The sequence below is a fragment of the Aquila chrysaetos genome, chromosome 5 (genome assembly GCF_900496995.4).
Source record: "Aquila chrysaetos chrysaetos chromosome 5, bAquChr1.4, whole genome shotgun sequence".
Taxonomy (NCBI): Eukaryota; Metazoa; Chordata; class Aves; order Accipitriformes; family Accipitridae; genus Aquila; species Aquila chrysaetos.
In genome coordinates this window covers 22,509,064-22,536,839 of record NC_044008.1, presented here as the reverse complement: position 1 = coordinate 22,536,839, position 27,776 = coordinate 22,509,064, and the positions used below count along the sequence as shown (strand labels likewise).

The 27,776-nt window shown below is 37.9% G+C and overlaps 1 protein-coding gene across 1 annotated transcript in view; it reads left to right on the top strand.

Moving 5' to 3' along the window:
- TUBGCP6 (tubulin gamma complex associated protein 6) overlaps nucleotides 1–21,938 on the top strand; it is a 45,501-nt gene extending 23,563 nt beyond the window's left edge. The window contains 25 exon segments of the mRNA XM_030012960.2: nucleotides 765–928; nucleotides 2,334–2,544; nucleotides 3,039–3,212; nucleotides 4,255–4,376; nucleotides 4,706–4,781; nucleotides 5,278–5,387; nucleotides 7,255–7,346; nucleotides 7,444–7,583; nucleotides 9,285–9,434; nucleotides 10,093–10,174; nucleotides 10,252–10,340; nucleotides 10,519–10,634; nucleotides 11,312–11,450; nucleotides 11,533–11,649; nucleotides 11,900–13,208; nucleotides 13,618–13,673; nucleotides 13,932–14,124; nucleotides 14,469–14,637; nucleotides 15,991–16,132; nucleotides 17,273–17,467; nucleotides 17,742–17,874; nucleotides 18,109–18,322; nucleotides 19,434–19,633; nucleotides 20,486–20,648; nucleotides 21,459–21,938. Of these exon segments, the coding sequence (XP_029868820.1) occupies nucleotides 765–928; nucleotides 2,334–2,544; nucleotides 3,039–3,212; nucleotides 4,255–4,376; nucleotides 4,706–4,781; nucleotides 5,278–5,387; nucleotides 7,255–7,346; nucleotides 7,444–7,583; nucleotides 9,285–9,434; nucleotides 10,093–10,174; nucleotides 10,252–10,340; nucleotides 10,519–10,634; nucleotides 11,312–11,450; nucleotides 11,533–11,649; nucleotides 11,900–13,208; nucleotides 13,618–13,673; nucleotides 13,932–14,124; nucleotides 14,469–14,637; nucleotides 15,991–16,132; nucleotides 17,273–17,467; nucleotides 17,742–17,874; nucleotides 18,109–18,322; nucleotides 19,434–19,633; nucleotides 20,486–20,637 (4,545 nt within the window). The 3' untranslated portion in view covers nucleotides 20,638–20,648; nucleotides 21,459–21,938.
- Nucleotides 21,939–27,776: the final 5,838 nt, after the last annotated feature.

Sequence of the window (27,776 nt, the reverse complement as noted above, 5' to 3'; positions counted from 1 at the left end):
GCAATTCCCTTAACTCAGGGTCTTAATTGAAACTTCAAGGCTGACACATTAAAAAAGAAAATCCCTGTGCCATTCAATGTGCATATATGGATGTAAGTTGTAACTCAGGGGAGGCAGAATCTTTTTGAGTAAGTGCTGTACTCTTTCAATCAGACTGGAACATTTGTGATTTCTTGAAGAACATGCTGCTTTTTATGTGGGTGTGATTGTCTTTTACTAAAATTGAGTACTGTTCTGCACACACAACTTCTGTTGAGTGGGAATTGAGGATGTGGCATATACCCTGTTAGGACAACTGCAGATTTTCTGCGTATGAATAAGGATAAGGGAACAAACTATGTTAGTCATAGTTAACAAAATATTTACAAATTTGAAGAATTAGGGCCTGGATCATTTGCTCAAATGAAATACTGAGCAGTATGATTTTATTACTGTTACATATTGTTGAATATCCAGACCTTAGATTCTCAGTTTCTAGAGCTATATGCTTACCAAAGGAGTAAGTTTCAAGTTTAACACCGACAAACTTAGTATATTATTTTAATGGTGATTGTTGGTTTATGTATAGGCATTAATACCCATAGAGAGTTATCAAACGAACAGAGTACTTACAGGAAATCTTGAAACAGATATAAAGGGAGAGTGGACGACACAGGTTGAGTCATGTAGAGTTGCTTGATCATGAGTGATAGCAGAATGTCTTTATTAGCATATGTTTCTTCAGTAAAATGTTTTCACGTATAACATTGAACTCTCTCTGACAGGTTCCTCAAAGTATAGACCAGTCAGAAGATGAGGGATTCCAGTCAGCATCCAATCTGACTCCTGATTCTCAGTCAGAGCCGAGCATGACTCCAGACATAGACTTGTGGGATGCAGTGCTTACATATGGACCCAGCAAACGAAGATGTTGGGAAAGAATTGGATAGTATGTGTCTGATGTTACTGGCAAACTTGCTATGCATCATATGCAAATGTATGAAGGTGCATTTCGTCTTAGTTCCAAATTACCTCAGTATAAATAGTGAAATGTGCATATTTAATTCACAGAATTCAATATACTGCATTAATGATTGAGAAAGGAATAAAGGTCGTGTAATTTCAACAAACTAGTTCTTAGATTGCAGCTGTTTCATAGGAAGAGATAAAATTATCTTTTGTCAAAAACACTGAAGGGATTATGGGAACTCTTGCTGTTTGTGTGAAATGCAACATTTTTCTAATTAATCTGACTTCTTATGCACTAGTTCATTTATTTCAGTCTAAAATGATTCCATAATTTCAGTTTCAAAAGAGAAAGTGGTAGTTGTGGAGCACTAGAATAATTAAACCCCTGTCTCCCATTATTCTACAACAATGTACCAAACCAGAAATTAGTATAACAGATTTCTTGATGGTGTAGTTAGACTTGTAGTTCTTTTGGCTGTTGAGTAGAAGATGCATGTCCTGAGAGAGGGCTCAGCATAGCCCTGTTAAAGCTTCCTAGCTTCCCTAAATGGAAGGGGAAAAAAAAAAAAAAAAAAAGGCAGGTATGGCAGGTACCTCCTTACATTCCTGATGGGCAGTGGTGTGCATGATTCTTGGAGAAACTTTGGTCTGTATGTTTTCTGTAATTTTAAGTAATAATCTAGTGATGTGTCTGTTGCAGTGTTGCACAGTGTTCTTTCAGCTCTGAGCCTAAGAAGCTCAGAAACTCAGAAGTTCCCTGATCTGATTTTTCAAAGCCCCTGTAGCACGCTCCAGCTTTGTTCCTAGTACAAGACAGTTTTTCTTGCTACCATTTAGACTGTAAGGTTCTTAGAGTCAAATGTAGACCATATGCCTGACAGCTTTCATGTAATACATGCTACTAGAATTCAGAATTTTTGGAAGAACTGGAAGGAGAAATTGTTTTGGAGGGGATAGTAATCCTCACTGGGAAGAGCTAAAATGTGTTAATACAAGTCATTATAACATTTTGAGCATATTGCTCTTTAACATATGTAAGTATTAGTATTGCATGGACCCTGGAAATCTGGTATATATTGACCTCATTTTCCCAATGTGAAAACTGCATCAGGGAAGGCCACAAAAGCAGCTGGTAATTCTCTGTCAAGGTTTCTGTCTCTGAATTGATGTTCACATTACCTACGTATTTCTTCACTGTACTGAGTTTGGGCTACAGTTTCATTGACTGAATGCACATTCCCTTGAAAATGTACTATATTACTAGTAGCTTTTTCTGTGGTCAATACTGGCTGTGTAAAATTCTGAAATGCCTTTTTTTTCTTTGGGAGATATATTTCCTTCTTTTCATACAATAACCTTGTAATGTTGTGTTTTCTCTGGCACAGCCCACCTGGTAAAAAAGAGGAACCGTATCTTACTGAAGCTGGGCGAGAAGCTTTTGACAAATTTTACAAACTTCGAGAAGGGGAATTGCAACTGTTTAGTAATACTGTACTTCAGCTTCCACAGCTTGTGCTAATGAAAGAACCTGAACTGGTTAAGGATGTCTTGAATGTGCTCATTGGTGTGGTATCCACTACGTTTTCACTCAATCAGGTATGGAAGATGTTTAACTGCGCTTCTTAGTCGCATCTTTTTCTTTTTTTCTTTGTAGAGGTTTCCTCTTCAATACATTTGTTTCTTTTGAAATCTTGAAGTTGTGGATACTCTTAAAAGTTGAATGTGTCCTAATGGCAATAAGGCAATGTTTATGTATTGCAATAAGAGTATTTGTAGTCCTCTAAGTGAAAATAGGTTTATGAATACTTGAAAATAGACGTGTAACTAGTTTTTTAGATTGGATTTTCTTTAAGGAATTAGATAATGAGTCTTATTCTGTATATTTGAAAATACCATTCACACTCCTGAAATTTTGCTACAATTTAATATGTTTATCACAGTGTCCTAGCTATATAGTCTCAGTCACCAGAGTATCTAAACTGAAAATCTGTCTGCTGTTATTTTTGTGTGTAAATGTTTGCTATTTTAAATCAGAATACAGCTATGAAATATTTGAATCTGCCTTTTTTTCCCTCTCTATATCCTTTTAGGCTGCTCAGACATTTGTGATAAAGGAGGGGGTATATGTATCTGGAACTTCACCAGAGACAATGCACAACCTACTCTCCGAAGTTGCAGAGTATGGAACCTATTACACACGACTAAGTCGTTTTTCTCTTCAGCCAGTTTTAGATTCTTCATACAGCAAAGGACTTGTGTTTCAGGTAAAACAATTGTATTAAATCATGTAGATTTAATAAGCCAGTTATCTTAGATAGAGAAGGTAACTTTGATTTCGTGTAAAGCTGGAATTTCTGCATTCCGCAAAACTGCTAAGCATTTTAAGTGTAATGCTCATCCCACGTCGGCAGCGAACAGTGCCACTGTGTTTAAATCACAGCTCTGTGTGCTTAGGGCTTGCTTGCACTGAAACACATGATAAAAGGTTTTCATTACCTGAAGTGTGGTGGTGTTCTGTTGAGGACTGAAGGAATATCAGTTTTAGATGTTTTAAAAACATTACATATTTATACATTAAGATGTATAAAATTAAATAAGATGCAAGGACTTTCTTAATACAGTATGTATATATATAATATATATATTTAAAAACTGAAATAAAGAAGTGTGATACTTAATAGCTTTAATTACTTTTTCTCAGTTCAGAATTAAGTGCAAATTCTCCCTGTCAGTCCTCTGTATATTATGCTGAACTGTACATACACTGTGTAATATCAGGTGATTTCATCTCTTTCTAATGCATAGAATTAAGTTAGGATTGGTTATGACAATGTATTCCTTCTGAATATTTGATTTACAGCAATGTTAATAGAAATTGAATAAGAAGGTCTCTCTCTTCGTCCTGTTAGCAAAAGTTCTAGACGAGTTTTTTCCATTATCCAATTTAGGCATGAAAGTAAGGAAACAGGTTTCCCTAGGTTCATACTATAGCTGTTAGAGAACGAGGAGCTCCCAAAGGGCAATTCAAAGAAGGTGAACCAAGATGCTTTATTATACTGTGCATGGGTACAGGCTCCAAGCATGGGATATATAAAGAGTATAGAGGAGTCATCTGGCTAATTTGAATGTCTGAAGCTGCGTGGACTCTTACTGTCCCCTTACTTTGGTATACAAGTCCCTCTTACCTGTGTGTGCAAATTATTTTAGTAAAAAGTTCGTTTTCACGGTGATGCAATTCATGTGAGACATAGATAGACTATTAATAGCTTTAACAGTAAGACTTTAAATATTTTCTGTTGATACTAGGCATTCACAAGTGGGCTGAGAAAGTATCTTCAGTATTACCGAGCCTGTGTTTTGTCAACACCTCCTACTTTAAGTCTTCTAACAATTGGCTTTCTCTTCAGAAAATTAGGTCGTCAGTTGAGGTAAGAGAATAATACTAAACATTTAAGCTTTTCATAGTAGAAAAAATGCAATCTATTTCTTCATATACACTAAAAGAGACAATATTACATGGGCATTCTTACATAGTCTTTCAGTATTTTTCCTCTATTTTAACAGAAAGGTTTCTTTCTTTCTAGAAGATTCTAGGGAAAACATGTAAGGTCTTTATATTCAGTTTCTTTGTTATCCCTGTTATCATTCTGCTGATACGGTAGGGTTGTTGTATGATATTCAGCTTCAGCAGAGTTCACCACTGTGATCTCAGACTTCTGGTTGAAATTGTTACATATGTTTTAATATTGTTTTTTAGGTACTTAGCTGAACTTTGTGGCATAGGAACAACAGCGCTGGGGATCAGTGGTGGAGCTGGTGCTTCATTTCCTACGGTGATAATTAATTTGATGTTTTTATGTTTGATTTGGGTTACAGTGTTAATATTCTTCAAAATTAGGTAGGATTTTACATAAAAAATTTAATGTTGGTCTCTCTGCTACCAAAGATATGACCTTGGACCTCTACTTACAATGCCATGATCCTTTCTCCAGACATTTTAACATTTGGAATTTTGTCCTTTGTTTTCAATTTCTAAAGTAAACAAAGGACCCAAAATAAGCCTTCCATTTCATTCTAAAGGAGATGTTTGTAGCAAGTCAAGTGAATCCAACTCTAAACATACCTGTTTCCCTCCAGTGACTTTAAAGTGAGCTTGAGGTAACTAGCTCAGATAAAGTGATCTTAACTACAGACAGCTAGAGGAAGTGAGATGAATCCTGTCTTCTGTGTTCAGTGAAACAAGTGAAGCTGTATATTTATGAGTGTTTTCTTATTAAAGTTGTAGTGAAGTTTGTTGCCTAATATTAGAATATTTTTCAATTTTTTTAGGGTGTTAAATTGCTTTCGTATCTGTACAAAGAGGCCCTCAACAACTGTAGCAATGAACACTATCCAGTTCTTCTGTCTTTGTTGAAGACAAGCTGTGAACCATACACAAGGTGTGTCCATACTTTCTCTGCATAATTGTGTTTAAGAGCAGTTCTGAGTTAGTAATCTAGTGAGTAACTCTGCTAATTTAACATGACTTTTAACATTTTCAGAGAAGATAGAAGGTGTGGCTGTATCTGCAAAATAATATTAAAATGAATTAATTTTGCTGAATCCTTCTTTCCCTCTCTTTTCCAGCTCAGTAACAACATAAGGGTTTTATGTGTGACTAGATTAGTAAATAAATACATGTGAATAAGACTTCTTTCTTGCTACTGGTCCTGGAAATTCATACTGGAATATAAGACTTGGATAAACTTTTTTTTTTTCTTCTCATACTTCTAGTAAAATCCTGAAACTGGCAACTAACAGGTTTCTCTTGGTGTTGCACAAACTGGGAAAGTTCATGCTTATTTCCACTGTCTTTTTCTTGTGGGCTTTTCAATAAGCAAAAATTAAAAAAAAAAAAAATCTGTTGTTCATTATGTAGATGTAACTAACTAACAATAGGAAGTAGAGTTCCTTGGATTGCAACAGTTTTGTTAAGCAGTGCACATCAATTTAGAAATTGTTAGTTTATAGACTTCTGAAGAGATGCTAATTTTTTTTAAATAGCTATTTAGAGGGATTATAGCTGTAGTCCATCATCAGTTTACAATGATACTTAATAGATGTAATGATACTAGAAAGAGAAAATCAAAATCTGTCAAAATGCTCAAATTTAATGTTCCTCCCATGGCCACCCTTCTTGTTTTTTCTTCCTTCTACATAAAATGTTCTTCAGAGAAATTTAATTTCACATTTACCAGAAGACTCATTGAAATATCTTCACAGCTCTTGACCTGCAATTTATAGAAGGTAGTCAGATTTCTGAAATACCGAGGGCAGGATGTCATGACATCACAAGGAAGCTAAAAAATATGAAAGTATGCTTACTAGCATGTGATACTTACAGCATTGACTCTTAAATTTGTTGCAAATGTCTATCGAAACATCAATCTCATACAATCAGGGCTGCCATGGAGGGAGGCCTCCATTATCTGCAGAAAGTGTTATCCCACTCATTTATTAACCTGAAAGAAATTAAATAATAGAAGTTGTTGCTCAAATAAATCACAGAAACATCAGATTGAACACTTTAAAAGTTCTTAACTCTTTACTTACAACCTTAATATTGGATGGTAGTTCCTGTGCTGAATGCTTCCTGTTTGTTACACTGACGCAACGTCTAGAAACAGCGTTAGTATTGCAACTGGTAAGAAAAGAAAGGATTAGCTTCAAGATGCTCTGAGCCTTTTTATCTATAGCTTCAGATAATTGTTTTTTTTTTTTTTTTTTTTTCCCAGAAGTTTGGTTTCACACAGAGGAAATATGAAAAAGCATGAATAAATATTCCAAAATAGTATTTCTCATTATTGCACGTATATTAAAATTGTCTCTAGCTCCAGGGAAAAAGTGCTTGGTATTGCATCTTTGTTTTATACCTTTTCAGTTTCTCTTTGCTAAAGTTACCTCTCTTTAAAATGAATCCTTCCTTCTTATCTCTCCCTATGTTTTTGATGTGCTGCAAAGATTTCTAGAGACTTTTAATATATACTTAGTAAAAGATTGTTTTAATTAAGGCAATGTTCTTTCATCTCTAACTAATTATCACTGCAATGTTCTATATAAACATGGTTTCTTTTAAGAAAAATGTAGAGACACAATCCTGTATGTATCTTTAAATATCAGTGTGACAGCACTTAATTGCTGTTTTTTTATCCTGCCTATAGCTTGTGTGTTTTGATGTTTTAAAGAATATACTTACTGTTTGGTTATAATAAAGTTGAGAAGGCAAGAGGATTGATTTTCAATATTGTACAATTATATTTTTTTTAGATTTATCTATGATTGGGTATACAGTGGTGTATTCAGAGATGTTTATGGAGAATTTATGATCCAGGTGAATGAGGATTATCTTTGTTTCAGAGGTACAGTATGTATATGGAGCATTTCTAATTTATATAATTCGTGCTGTTAATTAAATAATTAAAAACACATACTTTCCTCTTTTTGTTTGATATGTAGATAAACATTATTGGACTCATGGTTATGTTTTGATTTCAAAAGAAGTAGAAGATTGTGTCCCCGTATTTCTTAAACATATTGCTAATGATGTATACATATGTGGAAAAACCATAAACTTGCTGAAATTGTGCTGTCCTAGGGTAAGTTTTGGTTTGGTTCCTTCCTATTACATTGAGAAAATCATGTCTCTTTAGAGCAAGTTTCTAGGTTTTTAGCAAGTTTGTTCCTTTATTGAAAACTGGTATTGCATAAGTAGGATGTTGATTCATGAAAGGCAATTAATTGCACTCAGATACTTGTGAGCTGATTATCCACTCTACTTGCTAACACCTCACTGCAGAAATATAAATTTTTAACAGCATCAAATTTATCATATCCAATGCACGTGCTATATTTCTTATTTTCCTTTGTATTGAAAGCAGAAATGTTTTAGGCTTCCAAGCAAGTGCCTTCCATTTTTCACACAACTTACACTACTATTTCTTGGTTTAAAGATGCCTCTCTTACCAGGTCTTGATTCAGTTCTGCATAGCTCTTGTATTTCAGCTCTATCACTACCTTTCCAAGAAGTGTTTAAATAGTTCTGTTTATTCATATTTTGTAGAACGAGTCTTGTCCTTGATAAGACAACTATGTTAAAACTACTTTGTGTCTTCCCTCTTCTCTATGTATGTCTAACAATGGAACAACCACAGAGGTGTCTAAAGTCTATAGGCACTCTTTCCCAAGTAACTTGTATTCTCTTTCTTTTTAAGATCAGAGCTGCCCAGTCTTGACAGAGCTGAGCAGCTCAGTATCAGGCATAAGCCTAATATCTCAAGTGAGATGACCGTCTGCTAGTTCTCCTGAGTCTGCTCTGATAAGCGTTCTCAAGCCATGACTCAGGTGTGCCAGTAGTACTGGTCTTTTTATAAAACAGTGTCAGCCATAACTTTCATTATAAATTACAGCTTGATCAGTCACTAACAGTATCTTAACAGATAGAACATTCCCCCAGAATGTGGGGCACCCAGGTTCAGTCACCTTCCATCTGTCTGAGCGTGCCCGTCACATTTCATCCCTTTCCATGATAATGACCTAAACAGCTGGCTCTTCCCTTTTGCGTAGGCTGACACAGTCCCAGGAGCACAGCTCTGGGCATCCCCTGTTCTGGCTTTTACCGGTAGACTGGGGAATCTAGTGTGAGCATGCTTATGCACTCTTTTTTTTTTTTTTTTGAAAGCTCACTTACCTGTTTTCTGCACTGAGTAGAACAGCTTCAGAAATTTAGGGAGGTTGAGGTGGAGCAGAAAGACCTAAGATACTTAGCTTAGAGAACAGGTACTCTGTGATGTGCACTGGCCATGTTTTTGAGAGTTATGTCTTGTGTAGAGCTCTCTCCTGTAGGTATGTATCATGTTCCAGACAGTTCCTGTTAAGTGGGGATCTGAGGGGGGTATAAGTGAACAAAACCTAACTTTTGATAGGAGAGATGCATTCAGCACTGAGTTACTCAGGCTCAATTAATTTGGATATTCAGAAAAGCAAAATTTTAGGCATTTAGAACATTACTAGTATAAATGTATGTATCAGATTTTAGATTCCTGTCCAGTTCAGTGGGGAAGAGCGGGACCTTGAGAACTTGACCTGTGATCCAACTTCTGGAACATTATAACTCTGTCTCCTACTTTGAATTATATAAATGCAAAAACTGATGATATTATTAAAAATTTTAGATCCTGTGTGGAGGCTTGTTTCAGTATCTTGAATTGCTAGTTGCTAATTTAACAAAAAATATGTGAGTTCATATAACATTTTACAATTTAAAAAATGTACTTAAAAGGAAATTTCTCATTTTTCAGCATTATATATGTTGGTCAGATATACCTGTTCCCCGGATTTCAGTTATTTTTTCACTTGAGGAGCTCAAAGAAATAGAGAGAGATTGTGCAGTGTATGTAGGTCGAATGGAAAGAATTGCCCGGTACAGTTCCATTAGCAAGGAGGAAAAGGTAAATGAATAAAATAATAAAGACCTTATTGTTGGGATTTTTTTTTTTAAATGCTCAGTTTTCATTTTTGTTATAACTTTGAAAGAATTTGTATTCATGGTCAGAATTTTTTCATTGGTCAATTGCTGTTTGAATTGTTACCACCGCAAAAAAATTTATTTAATATAACTTTTAAAAGTATAGGTGGTGTGTTGTCATTTGTTGGCATTTTCATATCTTAAATGAGTTTTGGACTTCCATCTTAGTTCTTTGCAGCAGATTTGCCCTCCTACTGAAAAGTACTGAAAAGATTGTTAGATTCTAATTTAACAAATGTGACAAGCTAATTAGTAATCAGATAAGACTCTTTTTGTAATTTGCATAGCTAAGTGTTTTTTTTGGAACTCTTTTAGTTATAAAGAGACTTCTGTCTTTCAGATGCCATCGGTGTAGTGCATATACCAGATGGATTTGGTTTGTTGTAAGGTCTGGAGTATTAAATTTCAATATTAGCTTATAAACTTTCCATTTAATGAATTTCATTATTCATATTTCTGTACTATAATCATAGATTAATAACCATTATAAAGTGTGCACCTTTCTTTGCAAGAGTGTATTTTCAAGTCTAAAATAGAAAAAATTCCCATCTGTATTTTTGTCTGTCTGGGTTTTTTTTCAGGATTTGCGCATGGAAATAGCCAAACAAGAATTAATTGTTCATGCTCGAGAAACTGCTAGCAAAGTACTAAAAGCCATTAATGGTAAGTTGCAGTGGTGTTTCATGTGTTTTCTGGTGGGTTTGTTAATGTAAACTAACAATATCTTTATTGTAATACAGATCGACAAATATCAGAACGAATGGCTTTGGATGCAAAGAAACGGGAACAGTTTCAGAAGCTGAAAGAGCAATTTGCAAAAGATCAAGAGGTATTTCTGTATGTTTCTGAAGGCCAACTATTTCTTAGGCAAATAATTGAAAGGATATCTTGATTTATTGTACTGAAGTTGAATGAATAGTTCATGGGGTACAAATAAGAACTTCTTGCAGATGTGTGCGTTACAGCTGGTATTGAGAGTGGCTTTTAAGTGTTAAATATTTATGCAGCGTCGCCTTGCAATAAAGCAAGAGGAGATTGATGATGATTTCAGCTATGCCCGAGAGCTCAGAGAGAGAGAAAAAAGACTGAAAGCTTTAGAAGAAGAACTGGAAAAAAAGGCAAGGTAAGTGTATCTGAGTAGTCTCCCAAAGCTTAGATACTCCAAAACCATCATAAAGACCTCAGGAAAAATTACTGTACAGTAAAATCTATGGTACTAGCAGTTCCCAGACATTGCTCTACAAGGGTAATGTTTGCAGTTAAAAGATGGATGTAAAGATTTTTGGTAATCTATGAGCAATTTTGTGATTTATGAATGGTTAGTGGCCCCAAAATCTGGGACCCACTGATTTGTGCCAACCCTATCCAGTCTGGTTTTTGTTTTGATCAGAATTTCAGGAAAAAATTTAACTATGTCTTACAATTAAAAGCTAAGCCCACAGCAGATATGGTCACATGTATGTCAAAGCAGAAGTAAAAAGCAGACGGGAGGAGTTAGATTGATAGTTATCTGAATTGTTCTTGTTGTGCATCTAATTGTATTTCACTTTCTTCTGTTATACCTAAAAATACTTAGGATAAATGAGTAACCTACTAAGAATAGTTATAGAAGTACATATTGACTAAGAATACAGTCCTGTTTTCTCCACCTGTTTCTTCTCTGTGATTGAAGCCTATGGCTTCTACTTTTAAAAAATTGCTTTTTAGTTCTGAAGTGCTAAGAGGCCTTATTCTTTAGAAGGGAAGATGAAAATCAGTATGCTAAAGTCTTAACTTAGCTTTATTTTTACCTTCATTTAGGCAAGAATTAATTGACCATTATAGCAAACTTTCTGATGATGCAGCCCGTAGGGAACAAAGAGCGTTATGGAAAATCCAGCGACACAAGTTGGAAACAGCCCGTCTTAAGTTTCTGTTAGAAGATCAAAAACGCATCGAGGTATCTTCTGAAAAGATTTAAGAAATGTAATTTAGAAAATTTGGTACTTTAAAACTTTTGGTTTTGTCATTTTTACTTACAGGAAATGCTTGAAAAACTTCCAGATGGAAACTACAGGAGAAAATTAGATATTATTCCTTATAAAAAGTGCCAGCTGGCTTTAGATAAAAACCCTGTTGTGAAAGATCCACATTCACAGGTGAGTTTATTTTCTTACATAAACTCCAGGTTGCTGTTCCAAGTCTCCCTCAAGGGAGTTCATTTCATGGTTCATTTCAGTTCAGTAAACACAAGGTTCACTGTAACAGCAGGGTGAGTAGTTACCACATTATTTGTAGTACATCTGAAAAATTGGAAAATTTTAAATCTTGCGTGTAATAAAGTGGTGATCTAATAAGTAGCTTGATTATGTGACTAGCCATACAGTGTAATAATTATTTCTTCTTTAGGTGTCATCTCTGAAACCTCTGCATTCTAGTGAGACAGTTGGCAGAAAAGAATCTGAGCCTGGACTGGAATATGCTACTTCTGCTGACAAAGCACTGCCCATGCCAGAGCTGACAAGTAGTAATGCTGATCAGCATTTTCAGCCTAAAGCAGTAGGATCTGAAAGCAGTCTCCAAAGTTCAGAGAAAGTGTGTAGTCCTCTATACAGTGCTGATTCCTTGCCTGAATCCAATGTGAATATAGAAGATTTCTTATCAAAGCCACAGGATGAACAACCTGTTGCCATTAGCATACAAGGATCTTTGCTAGATGAAGCATTCCGAAATATTAACTCAGACCTTTCTGAGACTTCTCAAGTAAGTGAAAATCAGCCTGTCTTGAAAGGAGCACTGGAAGAAGACAATGCACCATTGCATCAGCAAAAGGAGTATGATTTTAATACAGTTCTCAGACCATCTGCAGCTTGGCAGGGACATGTTAGAGTTGGAGAAAATGTATTTGATGTGGAGTATAGAAGGCCTCGGTGGAATATTCATGGACATGCATCTGATGCCAACATTAGAGTGGGAGAATATGTACCTTATGTGGACACTTACCAGCCACATTCAAGTCCTTACGGGCATTCTTCAGACTCCCATATAAAAATCAGCAGCTATACTTCTGAAGTTGAATCTAGCCGACCCCGGTGGAATATTCATGGGCATGTTTCTGAAGCTCACATTAAAATTGGGGAATATGCATCAGAGGTAGAGCCCTCAAGGCCTAGGTGGAACATTCATGGACATGCTTCAGAAGCCAATATTAAGATTGGAGAGTATGTGTCAAATGTAGCTCCTACAAGGCCTCGATGGAACATCCATGGTCATGCATCTGATGCCAATATCAAGATTGGTGAAAACGTGTCAGAGGTGGTCTCAGCTAGACCTCGTTGGAACATCCATGGGCATGCTTCACAGTCGCACATCAAAATCGGAGAACTGGTTTCAGATACAGAGCCTTTGAAATCTCGTTGGAGTCCGTTTGGTCACGCATCCCAGTCAAGCATCCAAATAGGGAAGTGGGCCCCATCTACAGAAAATGATCCAATACCTCATCGTAAAACCATTTCTGGTCCTTCTGACTCCACAGTTCAGACACTTCTGTACAGTGAAGAATTACCTCCTGCTGAAGGAAGCAGAAAGGAAGCAAAAACGTCACAAGTTAAGGAAAAGACTTCACCTCAGTCACAGTCATCTGACACCGTTCCAGTCTTTCCTGATGCTAATATTAAAGATGACAAAAAAGAAAATACAATGAAAGAGAAACAAGAAGGTAAAATAAAATTAAGTTTATTCAGTCAGCATTTAAGGGCTCATGAAAGTAACTGTAAATGTTTATGTTCAAAATAGATACTTATTACTTAATTTCTTGCATAACTTTTTGGACACTGTTAGAATTCAGAGGAAACAATTTGAGCTTAGTCTTGTCTCCTATATACAAGAAACAGCATTAAAAAAATTCTAGTCTGAAATTTTGAAACGGGACCTCATGTGATCTTGAGTAGAGAACACGCATAAAAGTGTGTGAGTGGGACTGTGGGGAGGGACTGTTACTGGGGTGGTTGTTTCTGTGATAGTCTACAGAGAAATTTTGAAGAACTTTGGGACCAGATCTGAAGTATGAACTAAGTATTATAAGCAGGTCTAAGTAAATGCTGTCTTTAATTTACTTGTGATTGCAGTAATTCCAAATGTGGTCAGCAAGGACCCTTCTCCAGATTCCTCACAGAGCTTACAGGTAGGAAACAAAGTAGTCATCAAGAAGACTTCCTTTTCCTTTGAAGTATTAAACACACTGGTAGTTAAGGTAATACATTTCTGTCCTAATGTAGTAATCACTGTAATACCATATTGTTTTTACACATCAGAAAAGTACAGGTGAGTAAGCTTTTTTATTTTCAGTTGGAACAACTAGTCAATTACGTGTAAGAACACATTACGTGTGAGTAGACAAAGTCAGAATCTCTCATAAAATTTGTCCATTTTTTTGTTTTAGGCAGAAGAACCTGAAAATGCAATTCCACAAGATATTGTGCCTCAAGAAAGTTTACCTTCTGAAGCTAATGCTCTCAAGACTAAGGAGGAGGAAGGGGGAGAGGAAGATACATGGAAGAAAGAACAAGCTTATTTGAGAGCCTTATCGGATCAGTATTGTATTGAAAAATATCAAGATAGTTATGATTTGATGTGTGAGTAGAACTGTTGGAACAGTAGATCAATAGAAGATGTGGTAAACTTGAGCAAGAAAGCTGAGTCCCAGAAAAAATACCCAAATTACCAGTAAATTACCAATATTATGAACTGCAGTAACCAAACAATTTGCTTCTAGGCACAAAGATGAGAAATACATTTTGACACATTACGATTTTCTAACCTAGAGGGGTTTGTAGAGTTTCATAGAAACAGATTATCAAATTGCTTAAATATACTAAATACTATAGTATATATTATAAATACTATACTATATGTTATACTATATAATAAATATATAAAAATTGCTTAGCTTACAATGTTTATATATTTTTAAATTTAGCAGAACTACCAGTTTCTCATCTCTTGCATCATGTGATACCAAGATCCTACACTTTTCCTGTGGATCCTATGGTACAGTCAGCAACAGATGAAACGGCTGTACAGCTCAGTGAGCTGCTATCTCTGCCAGTGCTGATGAAACGTTCTATTACTGCTCCACTTGTATCTCAGTGAGTATTTGTTAGAAATAATGAATCCATAATGGGGCAATTAATGTCATGTTCTTTATTAGTTCTTTTTCGAGACAAGAGTTGCACATAGATCTGTTCTCTCAAATTTTTTCTTTGCTCCCAGAAGTGGTTCAATGGATGGTCTGTCACTAACTAAAAAGTTCAGCTTTACTATGATTAATAACATAAACTTACATTTTTATGTGCAAATTAAAAATTTGAAGGTCTATTTGAAATACAAGGGCTTGGAGGGAAGTGTTTGCTCTCAGACTTGTGGATTACACTGCAGTGGTTTTGACACCATTGGTTTCCTTGTTCTTTTAAAAAGAAGGTGTATTATTTATAATGTTTGTGCTAGTTTTTATTTGGCAGATGAAAGATAAGGAGAAAAAAAAAGAAAAATCTTTTGAGTATGTGAAAGCTCATGCATATTGATCAGGATATATTTTATATTTCTAAGGGAACTCCAGCTTCAAGGCTGTTTTGAAGTTTAACAGAAGCTGTTCTTGTTGCTATTGGAATATATAGAGAAACCCCATATATGTTGGACCATTTTAGTAGTCTGTCTAATGGTATTTTAAAGAAAAGGTTTTGTTATTATGTACAAGATTGGCTTCTGTCGTGAAAAAAGTTATTCGTGGATGTGTTGAAATGCTTCCTGTTTTAGAATGTACTTTCTTGTAAGTTTGGACTTCTATTTACTAACCGAGTATGCTATACTCAAAGTTTGGTGTAATGCAGAAAGACGTAATTATCTAACTTAGTTTTAAACATCCAGATGGGCTACCAGAATAATCTGTATGCAGTTTCATGTATTCAGCAAAGCAAAATAAGTGAGCCTGAGTTGTGTGCTGGCAGAATTAGCCTATCCCTGATATGCAAGTTAAATTATTTAAAGCTAGCTTGAATACCTACACTATACTGCAAACTGTAGTATAGATCTGCCCTAAAGATCTAGTCTCAGAGCTTTACTAATTAGGATATTCTTCTCAGGGATTTGATAGTCTTTCTTAATCTGTTTATGTAGGTGACGGAAATAAGACAGAAGGTTATTGCTAAAATGTTGCTTCAGGCCCACCAGCATGTTCTAAAGATCATTATATGTAGCCGGTCTTAAAATACTTCCCCAGTACTGTTCAAAACCCAGTTATGTGAAGTGGTAGGTTTTAATTCTGGTATATTCTGGATGAAGATTTTTTTTGTCTCATTTTTTTTGCTTATGTGAATATCATCCTGTCTTGCATATCAGAGTTAAGTACTGGAGCATTAATCTGATGTAACCACAGCTGAATGTTAACAGTAAGGAAGGAGTTGCTTGTAAGAATAATACTTTTTCTTTGTTTTTATTCTTAGTGTTTCTCTTGTCAACAAAGCAATAGTTGATTACTACTTTGTGGAACTGAATGTAGAGAAGCATTTTGAAGCACTGAGACACTTTTTGTTAATGGAAGACGGGGAGTTTGCTCAGTCGCTCAGTGACCTGTTGTTTGAGAAGGTATTTGCTTTGTTGTCTTAACCCTTGTTTTTGGGTTGTCTGTTTTAGCATGATACCTCTGGATTAATTTGGAAGGGAATGACGGAATGGCGTGAATTACAATCCTGGCTTGTGCCGTTTTCCTCTTTTGTGCCCTGCCGAGAAGTCTTGTAGCAAGGAACTCTGTTAACATTTTAAGGACTGAGGCAAAAGAAGGTCTTTGCTCAGAAGGGATGCTCATACCCAAGGCAGTCCCAAGGAAGAGAGTAATATTTTCTACTGCTAATCCCAGCCATAGAGAGAGTACAAGGATTTGGCACATTGAGGAGGATAATTTCAAACTTTGACAGATAAGCAGTTGTGGAAGGGTACTTCACTCTTTTCTGTGAAAACTGCTGCACTGTTGCTGTGTCCCCTCCCATCTGCTGGCAGCAAGGCTGGAAGAGCCTGTTGCCATTTGCTAAAATCCAGTGGAAAGGCCTGTGTTGCAAAATACCTACTCTTACCTCAAATATCCTATAGAGCAGACGGGAGGGCATCTGAAGAGAGGGCTGGGCCCTCTGTTGAGACAGTATTTTCATGACTTACCCTTGTGTTTGTGGGGAAGACAGCAAGGTAGGAAGGATAGCCTGGGTTAAGGTAGCTGGTTGCCAGTGGAGATACATGGCTGTAGGATAGTTAGTGCATTTCTCTGAATCCTAAGAATGCTTTAGCCCCAACTAGGGAAAGCACTTGGGGATTTAGACTTGATGAATAGCTTTATTTGTAAACCTCCAAGGGTGCTGAGTTGATGAGATAGGCAGATTGGAGTCAGATAATACCAGTCCTGTCGCTGGCTTTCTGCCCCACTAAAGCCTGTATTCCCTGCACTAGGGCTTTGTAGCAGCCTCTGAACCACAGCAAACTGCAGTCCAACATACCAAAATAAATCAGTACAGGTATGAGATTACCTTCATGCTGTGAAGAGCAAATCATTCAGAAGTTGCTTGTTAGGTTGTTTATGCATCCCTATGGCAGAAGTAGAAAATTCCAGTCAGAATGGTGGAGCCAGGCAGGATAGTTACCACTTTACCATTCTGTTTTAATTTACCTGTGTTGAAGAGCCAAGACTTTTTATTAATTCTGTGTAATTATGATTTTTTTTTTTTTTTTTACCCCTAGCTTGGATCAGGACAAACACCTGGTGAATTGCTGAATCCACTGGTTCTTAATTCTATCCTAAATAAAGCATTACAGTACAGTCTTCATGGTGACACCCAGCTTGCTTCCAATCTTTCTTTTGCCCTCAAGTATCTTCCAGAAGTGTTCAAGCCCAATGCACCGGATGCTCTGAGTTGCTTAGAGCTCAGGTACAAGGTAAGAAAGCATGGAGAAAGGTAGAATACTGCAATTATAATGTGGTTCTTACAGACCATGATAGAGTGAATACATTCTTAATAATGGAATAGCTTTAAGAATGGAGTAAAAAAATTATGTAATGGAAATTACAGGATTTACTTACCCTAGCCATTGCATTACATTATTACAATACATATATTAATTTGGATGTCCCTGAAATACTTGTATCTGAAATATTCTTATAATTTCTAACACAAAAATATAGTATGATCAGCACTGTTATTTCTTTAAGGTTGACTGGCCTCTGAACATTGTCATTACTGAGAGCTGCATGAATAAATACAATAAGATCTTCTCCTTTTTGCTTCAGCTGAAGCACATGGTGTGGACTCTCAAGGATGTTTGGTTTCACTTAAAACGCACTGGTAAGTATAATAAGTGAACTAGAGAGCGTCCTGTTTAAAATGCTTTTAGCACCCTGTGCTAGCCAATTGCTTATAAACAGTCATGTCAAGCTGCAAAAGCCACAATTTTTTAAAGAAACTTCCTTGGCATTTCAAACAGACTCTACTAACAGAAACCTTCATTTCTTTAAAAACCCTGATTTTAGACAGTCTCCATGGGTGCTGATGATAATATATTTCTGTTTTTATTTTCAGCTTTAGTGAGTCGTGCATCAAATTCTGTTCAGTTTCGACAGCTCCAGCTGTATAAACATGAAATGCAGCATTTTGTGAAAGTTATTCAAGGTTACATTGCTAATCAGATTCTTCATGTTACATGGTGTGAATTTGGAAACAAACTGTCTTCTGTAGGCAACCTGGAAGAAATTCATAGAACACATGCTGAATACCTCAACAAAGCAATCTTCAGGCAAGCTACCATACTTATTTTTACTTCAGATATTTAAGTTAATGGAACGGCCAGTCTAGCCTAATGTATTTGTGCAAAACTGATTTCTACCTGACACACTAAGTAGTCTTTACATATGAAAGTGTTCTTATGTAAGAGAAACAAACTTCATGGCACACTATGAGGTCCATACTTTAATGCTTTTCTTCAGCTACCCATCCTCTTCATTTCCCCAGACTCCTTGGTGTTGCCTCCAGCTCCAGTTCACCCTGCCTCCGCAAGCTTTAAGTCTACTAAGACAGCTCTAACCTGAAGACTAAGGGCACACTTGCCACAGTTCTGTTTTTCTTCACCCCATCCTTGGCATAGCCTTTGTAAATTAATGCTGTTTCATTCAGCATGAGTAGTGTGCACAAGTAAGCCTAGCTGAAGGATTGTAAAATGCTTCTATACATTGTATATGCATTTAATATATGTGCAGTGACGAGGACTGGACTTTGAAGGAACAAATGTGACCTGATGCCTCTGTCCAAATTTATGAGCAGTGCAAGAGACATCTGTCTTTTAGGAATCACAAGCTTTTAGCCCTTTGGTTACTGTGTATGAGGCAGAAAGTGGTGTGAATAAGAGAAGAGAAGCTAGGGTTTATCTGGTTTCTTCTTAAAGAGCATACACTGGAATGATATAGTGGGGGATGGGGGGAGAAGAGATGATAAGAAACAGAAATAATAAACAAGAAAATAAATCTGTGCTTTCATGTCTCTCTTTTTCAGTTTTAATTAGAAAAAACTTGCCTAAAGTTGCTGTTTGGATACCAGGTGATGGGATGAGAGGGGATTAAAGTTTTTAATTGTTGATTTAAATTTGATAATGTTTTTAAATGTCATCTGTTTTGCAAATGCAGATGTCATTCTAGAAATGACCAGTGCAAATACCAGTTTCTTGGAAGAGCAAGCAAACTTAGGTTTAGGCACCTTTTTTAAAATTACCATTACAGTTGGCTGCAGTCTCGTGTATTTTTTTTTTAAGCAATTAAAGAGGAAACCTAAAGGATTGTCACCCCTTTGTATTTTTTTCCTACAAGCAATAAATTATGTCAGCTACTTTTCTGAAGTTGTGTTTGTTCTGTTAGGGGTCTGTTGACAGAGAAGGCAGCTCCTGTGATGAACATTATACATAGCATCTTCAGCCTTATTTTGAAGTTCCGCAGCCAGCTGATCTCTCAGTCGTGGAGCTTTGATGCAGGGAAGCAAATGGCTGTTCATCCCAACTTTGGTCTCATGCAGCAGTCGTACAATACCTTCAAGTACTACTCCCACTTCTTATTCAAAGGTAAGAAATTGCATAAATTCTAGATAGGAGAAAAAGTCAACTGAAAACTGAAAGAATTACAAAGAGGTTTTGGAAGTATAACGTAGTAGTAGGAAGATGTGTGTACTTAGCATGTGTTAGAAAATGTAGTTCCCAAATGAAAACTGCATTATTGTGGTTTGCAAAGATCTGCATATCCATCAATTAAAACATCCACACAAGAAATCTAACAGATATCCCAAAACTGACCATAAGTTTTTGCTAATTTGCAAAATAAATATTTGGTATTTAGCTCTATGTGTGTGCTTACATTTTTCTTTTCTCTGGAATTGAGTTCTGGAACTTTTTATTGGCAGCAGTGATAGTTAGATACCACTTACAAGTAATTTTAGATATAACTGCATTAGTTGAGTATTACCATTGTTACAAGATTTGAAAGTTGTGATTCCCGTGTTGGACTAAAGCTCAGAGAGCCTCCTAGCACTAACTGGAGCTTATATCCAGTGCTCCAGGCAAGTGTTTTTCAACTGCACAGATCATTTGCCAAATGTTCTTTCCTTTAACATGATACAATTTCTTCTCACTGTCAGCTTAGCCTATAATGTGAAAAAATGGTTATCTGTCTTTCCTCTCCATTTCCCTTTACAGATCTTGCTGGTGTTTTTAGTACAAGTTACTTATCCTTCTCCTGAGTACAAAGGTGGTTCATGGGGCTTGGGTTTGTTTGTTGTTTGTTTTTTTTTTTTTTTTTTTTTTTGAAAACCCTTAATTCCCGAAGGAAGTACAACTGTTTTCCTTAGATCTATTTTTCTAGAATATTTTCTAGTCAGACTATATTCTTCAGGAAATGAGCTGCCCTTTTTATTCTTTAAGGGTGTCCAAAAATGGTGTCAAAGGACCAAACCCAGATATTTCAGGATGAGTTAGAATGGCTGCTTCCAAATTCTACAGGAAGTCAGAACACCTCTGGGAGCCACCTAAGCCCATACTACGAGATCTATGGTTGCTTCATGGACAGAGATTAATAGACCATTCCGTAAGGAATTTTGCTGAGTGACCTAGTTCTTTACACCCTCTTTATTAAGCACTACAAAACAAATGTGTGCTTGTTCATCTACACTTGTACCTTCAGTCACCATGTATTGTAAAATGCCCTCTTTCACAATGGGTTGATCCGGAATCCATTGAAAGCCAATACAAAGCAGTCTGGACTTCAATGGCTTTGGCTCAGGCCCTAACTTCTAACTATACACTTTCCCTTCTTCCTTGCATGTTACTACTGCTTGCTAATTTCCTTTATATTAGTGCATGGGATGTTTATGAGCTTAGGGAGTTTCTATTGCCCTTTTTCCTTTGTTATTAAGGATGTGTGGAGCAGTCAGTTTGTTCATTCATAGAGCTTGAGGGGTTTGTCCCAGGAATTTCTCTTTGGTTTTCTCTCTCACAATGGACTTTGCTCAAGAAAACTTCAGCAGAGATTCTTCTTTCACAGAGGTCACCAGAGGACCAAAACATGCTTCCTGGTCAGTTGAAATTATGATAAGAACACACTGTCTTTCTGTGAAAGCAACTTGAGAAAACATTTCCTTATTAGAATAATACGGTTTCACTTAGAACTGACACGTAGTCTTTCTTTTGCATCTTATTTGAAATACTTTGTAATTCCAGAAGGAGATACTGGACCTTTCTTATGCAAAAATACAGATTTGTTTCTATTGTCTTCCAATTTCTGCATTAGGCTTTTTTTTTTTTTTTTTTTTTTTTTTTTAATTAAAATGCACAGATACTGTCAAGGCTGACTTCGGAATATGAATCTTAGTTTAAGCTTATTTTGTTTTTCTTCCAGTGGTAACAAAGCTTGTAAATAGAGGATACCAACCACATTTGGAAGACTTTCTACTGCGAATCAACTTTAATAACTACTACAAGGATAACTGAACTCTATAGAGTAAGGATTGCTGATAGCATGGTAAACCAGAAACAGATAAGCCTATATGCTTATGATTTATAGAAGCTTATGCAAATGACATGCAAGAGGCATTTTTCTTCAGTGAAATAACCTGCCATCTAATAGCTTGAAGAATATAACCACCACATACAGAGAATGATGCTTCTTAAAAGCCACCACACCTGCCAGTTGTTTGATCTGCTGAGAATTGATGTTGTCATTATTGCAAAGATAGAAAAGCTGAGTGCCTGGTCTTAACAGGGGCGACAGTGCAAAACTGTATATCTGTGAATGTGTAAATGTTGTATTTTCAGTGTTGTGAATTTCCTCCAATGTAAATACATGTATGTGAAATAAATTAACAGATACTTTCTAAAACTGTTGAGAGATGAGTATGAAGTACAAATGTTCAGACAAAGTATCTATTTGATGTGTTTTATTCAAACTGATATTAATTCTCAATCTAAACTTGATAACTAATTTCTTCAAGGCCATTAGTCACAGTGGAAGAGGGCGATAAAAACGCATGATATGCATTAAGGAGACCTGCTAGGAGATACAGTATTTGACTATTCAAGCACTTGGTAGTAGTTGAATCACTTGTGCCAAACTTAGTTTCCTTATCCGTCATTTAAGCTGTGCACCTTATTTTGTGGTGATTATGTAAAAAACCTAAAACAGAAATTGAGCATCACTAAAGTGAAGCAAAGTTCTAATTCCAAATGTATTCCAAGTATTGCTTTCAACTGCAGGATCACATTTTCAATTTGCTAATAATTTTCCTTTTCCTTGTTTGTTTTCTTTTTTTTCTTCCATGTGGTGAAAAGAGACAATTGAACTTATAACTGCATGGTATGAGAATGTTGTAGAGGCAGTCTGCTTTGAAATGCGTTGATTTTGAGATCCTGGAGTCACAGTTGCTTAAAATGTGGATACATTCATCAGGAGCTCATTGTCTGATGAGTGGCCACTTATTTAAAAGTACAGGCACAGCTAGCATATTACCAGTACTATGGAATATTGAATATGATTATTTTCTGATGATGTGTAGGTACTTTTATGATTTTTTCTTTTTTTTCTGAAATAATAGAAATTAAGCATTAGAGTCAGAATATACCAACTGTAAAGTTGACCTGAGTGTTTCTGCTCCTGCTCTGGTACCAATGTCAGTATAAAAATGCGGTAATGCACAGTTGTAACATACATCTTCTATGTTGTTTCTTTATCTGTGCTGTATTTAATTAACTAGCTTCCTTTTGTTCTACAGAATAGGAGATGGAAAGAGCAAGTGGCTTGCTTACAGATTGAGCTATTTTGTTGCCTGGGCAGGCAGAGAGCTGTTTGCCTACCTGACTTGCTCTTCAGGAACTATGCTAGGGCACATGGAAAATAAGGAGGTGATTGGTGACAGCCAGCATGGCTTCACTAAGGGCAAATCATGCCTGACAAATTTGGTGGCCTTCTACGACGGGGTTACAGCATTGGTGGATAAGGGAAGAGCAACAGACATCATCTACCTGGACTTGTGCAAAGCATTTGACGCTGTTCCACACAACATCCTTGTCTCTAAATCGGAGACATGGATTTGACAGATGGACCACTCGGTGGATAAGGAGTTGGCTGGATGGTCGCACTCAAAGAGTTTACAATCAACGGCTTGATGTCTGAGTGGAGACCAGCGGTGATCCTCAGGGGTTGGTATTGGGACTGGCACTGTTTCTTTGTCGGCGACATGGACAGTGGGATTGAGCGTACCCTCAGCAAGTTTGCCAACCACACCAAGCTTTGTGGTGCAGTCGACACACTGGAAGGAAGGGATGCCATCCAGAGAGACCTTGACAGGCTTGAGAGGTGGGCCCATGCGAACTTCATGAAGTTCAGCAAGGCCAAGTGCAAGGTCCTGCACATGGGTCGGGGCAAACCCAAGCACAAATACAGGCTGGGCAATGAGTGGATTGAGAGCAGACCTGCGGAGGAGGACTTGGGGGTATTAGTGGATGAAAACCTGAATATAAGCCAGCAGCGTGCGCTTGCAGCCCAGAAAGCCAACCATACCCTGGTCTGCATCAAAAGCAGCGTGGCCAGCAGGTCCAAGGAGGTGATTCTGCCCCTCTACTCCACTCTCATGAGACCCCACCTGCAGTACTGCATTCAGCTCTGGGGCCTCCAACATAAGAAAGACATGGACCTGCTCCAGTGAGTCCAGAGGAGGGCCACGAAGACGATCGGGGGGCTGGAGCATCTCCCCTATGAGGACAGGCTGAGAGAGTTGGGGTTGTTTAGCCTGGAGAAGAGAAGGCTCCAGGGAGACCTTACAGCAGCCTTCCAGTACTTAAAGGGGGGCTGCAGGAAAGATGGGGAAGGACGCTTTAACGGGGAGTGTAGTGATAGGATGAGGGGCAATGTATTTAAACTGAAAGAAGGTAGATTTAGATTAAGTATTAGGAAGAAGTTCTTTACTGTAAGGGTGGCGAGACACTGGAACAGGTTGCCCAGAGAAGCTGTGGATGCCCCATCCCTGGAAGTGTCCAAGGCCAGGTTGGATGGGGCTTTGAGCAACCTGGTCTAGTGGAAGGTGTCCCTGCCCATGGCAGGGGAGAGGGGAGGGGCGGCTGGGGTTGGTGATGTTTAAGGTCCCTTCCAACCCAGACCATTCTATGATTTCATGATTATAAGGCCAGGTGTGTATGTGCAAGCTTGACTTCTGTTGCAGACCGATGCCTTGTCCTGATGCCTGACTAGAGAGCAGCCACAGCTTCTACAGGGAGCAAGTAGCTGATGTTTGGGACCTTGGGGCTTGGCACGACAGTGTAACTGTAGAAAGACAAAGTTTTAGCTTTCCCACGAACGCAGCGTAACTGGAGGAAGAGGACACTGCCTACTTGCAGTCAGCTCTGAAATGCCTGAAGTGTCTTTGCTGGCCATTGACATAGGCAGCAAAGAGAGGGTAGAAAGAGGGAAGAGAGAAAAAGTGATTCAGAGCACCTAAATTAAACTCCAGGTACCATTATACAAGAGGAGCAGCGTTCTCCCCGTTGACTTCTAAAGGAGTCCTCTATGATGAAGGAAAAGAAGAGCAAGATTAGCAATAGCTAAAAATCAGAGACTTCTCAAATGCAAGCTGTGAGTACTCCTCCTCATCATCCCACTGTATACAAATGCAAGATTCTCTTCTCTGGTGTTATAAAACTAGCCTGCCATTGCTACGTTTGTAGCATACTTCCTTACCCGCTTGGTAAAAGATAGACTAAACTGACAAGGAACAAATAGTTCCTCTTAAATTTAATAATTTGAAGTGCTTTATTTTTTTCTTAATTCCCTATACTCTTGCCATCTGCACACTTCCAATTTTAAAACATTTATAAAGATAGTGATCTATTTGGGGGGTTGGATTAGACTATCCATCTCCAAAGATCTGTTCCAACCTCAACTATTCTGTGATCTTTTTGATTCGGTTTAAATGCCACTGTTTGAATTTGTTTGCATCACAGTCCCTGTCCTCATCCTGAACTCTGTAATGCTGATCATTTTACCAAATTCATCCTTTTTGATGCACCTCGTGAAAAAATCTAGCAGCAAAGTTAAGACTTTAGGTGCAGTCTTGCAGTGATGACCTGCTTCCTTACAGAAAAGTCTTTAAAAAAAAAAAAAAAAAAGCAAAGTATGGAAATGAAGAACACCCCACCACCACCCTTTTTATTACTGAGCATGATGCTATATGGCATGGAGTAGCCCTTTGGACAGTTCAGGTTAGCTGTGTCCCCCTCCCAACTTCTCGCCTACCTCCTGGGCAGGGGCAGAGTGAGAGGAAGAGACAGCCTTGACACTGTGCAAGCACTGTTCAGCAACAGCCAAAACACTGCTGTGTTATCAGACCTGGTTCAGCTGCAAATCCAAAACACAGGTCCATGCAGGCTGCTATGAAGAACGTTAACTCCATCCTCTCCAGACACTGCACAAAGTAAAATTAATTTTGATTTGGAAAATAATGCTTGTTTAGAAAGAGAGTTAGGAAATACCAAGAGTAACCTCTAACTAGAAAAACCAATGTGTATTTTCAACTTTGCAGTGTTGCATGAGCACTTCAGTATAGAAATGGTTTTAGTAGCTCTGTGCTTTTCTGCACACTAAAACTTCTGAGTGCAGTGGACTGAAAGTCATCCAGAAACATCTACAAATCAGAATTTTGATCCACACCTTGGAAGGACCTACACAACTGCCAGTGTATGGGGCCTGTCAGAGGCAGCTGAAGGGCATTCCCTCCTTGACCTTCTTTTGCCCTGGCTTCGTATGGATTTGAGTGATGGAGGATCTGCTATCTCCAATTCTGGGAAGACTTAAAGGTGGATCGATCACCTTTTGTTTTTTGGCTGTGGCCGGAGAGAACAGAGGGGAGCAGCCAGCTCACAAAACAGGAGTGTTGTAATGCCAGTCTTGGCATTCGTTAAGAACATTTCAGATACAAGGTTTCCTGTCTGACAGCCACCGAGGAAAGGCAGAGGACCAGACAGAAGCACCCACGCAGCCAGCCAGCATCCCTACGCAGCTGCTTGGACTGTCATGGCTGAGGAGGTAGAAGCTGCCTTTGACCCCCACCCCTGCCCACAACATCAACCCAGGTCCTTTTCGTTTCTGTGCACAGCTCACTCACCACAACAGGTTGCTGCTCAGGGGATGGAAAACCTGCTCAGTCACCAGCCAGGCCTGGGAGCCAGCACAGCTTTGCCATCATCAGTGAAATCAATCTCTCAGTGCTTTAGATTCTCCACCTGAAAAATGGTAATAGTATTAATCTTTCTTTGTGCAACCTTTTTTTTTTTTTTAAAAAAAAAAGAAAAATGGAAGCAAATGCTATTTAAATATCTGTTGTTCTACTGTACTAAAATGTCTACTTCTTTTTTTAAAAAATCAACTCCAGAATAGAAAACACATGAAATAACCTTTGTAGGTCAGCTTAGCCTACTAAAAATGTTTATGCTTATATGTGCACAAAGTATCATTAAAACTCACCTCTGGGTTTACCTGCTGAACACACAGGCTTAGCAAGAGCTCTGCAGTGCTGCAGCACTGTCCTTGCCCAGCCAGAACAGCAGCAGGGGGAGGAAAGGAACGTTACAGAGCTTCAGATTTTTGGCATGCCTTGGCTACAGAGACAGATAAGCATGACTTTTCCCCTTGGGTTTCTGCTCCCCTGTTAATTAGGCAGTTGCTATAAAAACTGCATGATTGGTTATTTATTACGCACAGAAGAAGAGGCGGTCTATACTCATGCCTGTCTGAAAGTTTATCACTACCCCTCGTGTCCTTTGATGTTTGTGCCATGGTACCTGTCACAGGTCAGAGGGCAGCTGCATCCACCAGTTGTAAGGCTGATTTGGGGGTGGGGGAGAATAGAGGTGCTAAGGGTGGCTGGGGGACCAAATGCAACATTTTTATACAGTTGAGAGCAACTGAGAACTGCCACTGCACACAAAAAACCTCCCACTGTAAATGCACGAAGCATAAAGCCAAATGAAAAGAAGATGTAGCATAGGTATTTGTTGCATTATTTAGAATGTAGCCTTGACTGTATGATCTTACACTAGATGTGATAGCATTGTGAAACCCTCCTGCTGGGTTTACATCTATTGCCCTCAACTATCACCTGGCTCTGGAGGGGCAAGTGGAGGTTACTGCCTCTCTCTACCTGTCTCGTATCGACTCTGGTCAGAGGTAAAGCTGCCATCTGTGTAACAGAGCTGAAGGGTCTGCTAAGAAAGGGCATTGTGGCTGCTTGAACACAATCTAGCATAACTGAGCAGACAGAGTGTGTGGTGGTGTGTGATTTAATGAAGGACGCCATATGGAGATACACACTCAAATCTGTGAAGCATGGATCTGACAAAGCAAATTCAGGATAACAGGCCTGAATTTGCTCTTTCAGTGGACTCTGCAGGTTGCCTCAGCCCTTTGCTTGGATGCACTCCATGCAAAGGGACAAGCAGCAGGTTTGGCCTAAACCCACCTCCATCACAGACAAATAAACTGAAATACAGAATACTAGAAACAACCCTGTTCAACAGATACTTTGGAGTGTGGAGATTGACCCCAGCTCAAGCACCCTGAGGGGCCACAACTGTATTTGGATGGAAAAGCGAGCTACGTCAGAGCTGGGTAGCACACGAGCAAAACCTCAAGATGTTTCTCAACATTCCAAATTGATCAGCCGAACAAATT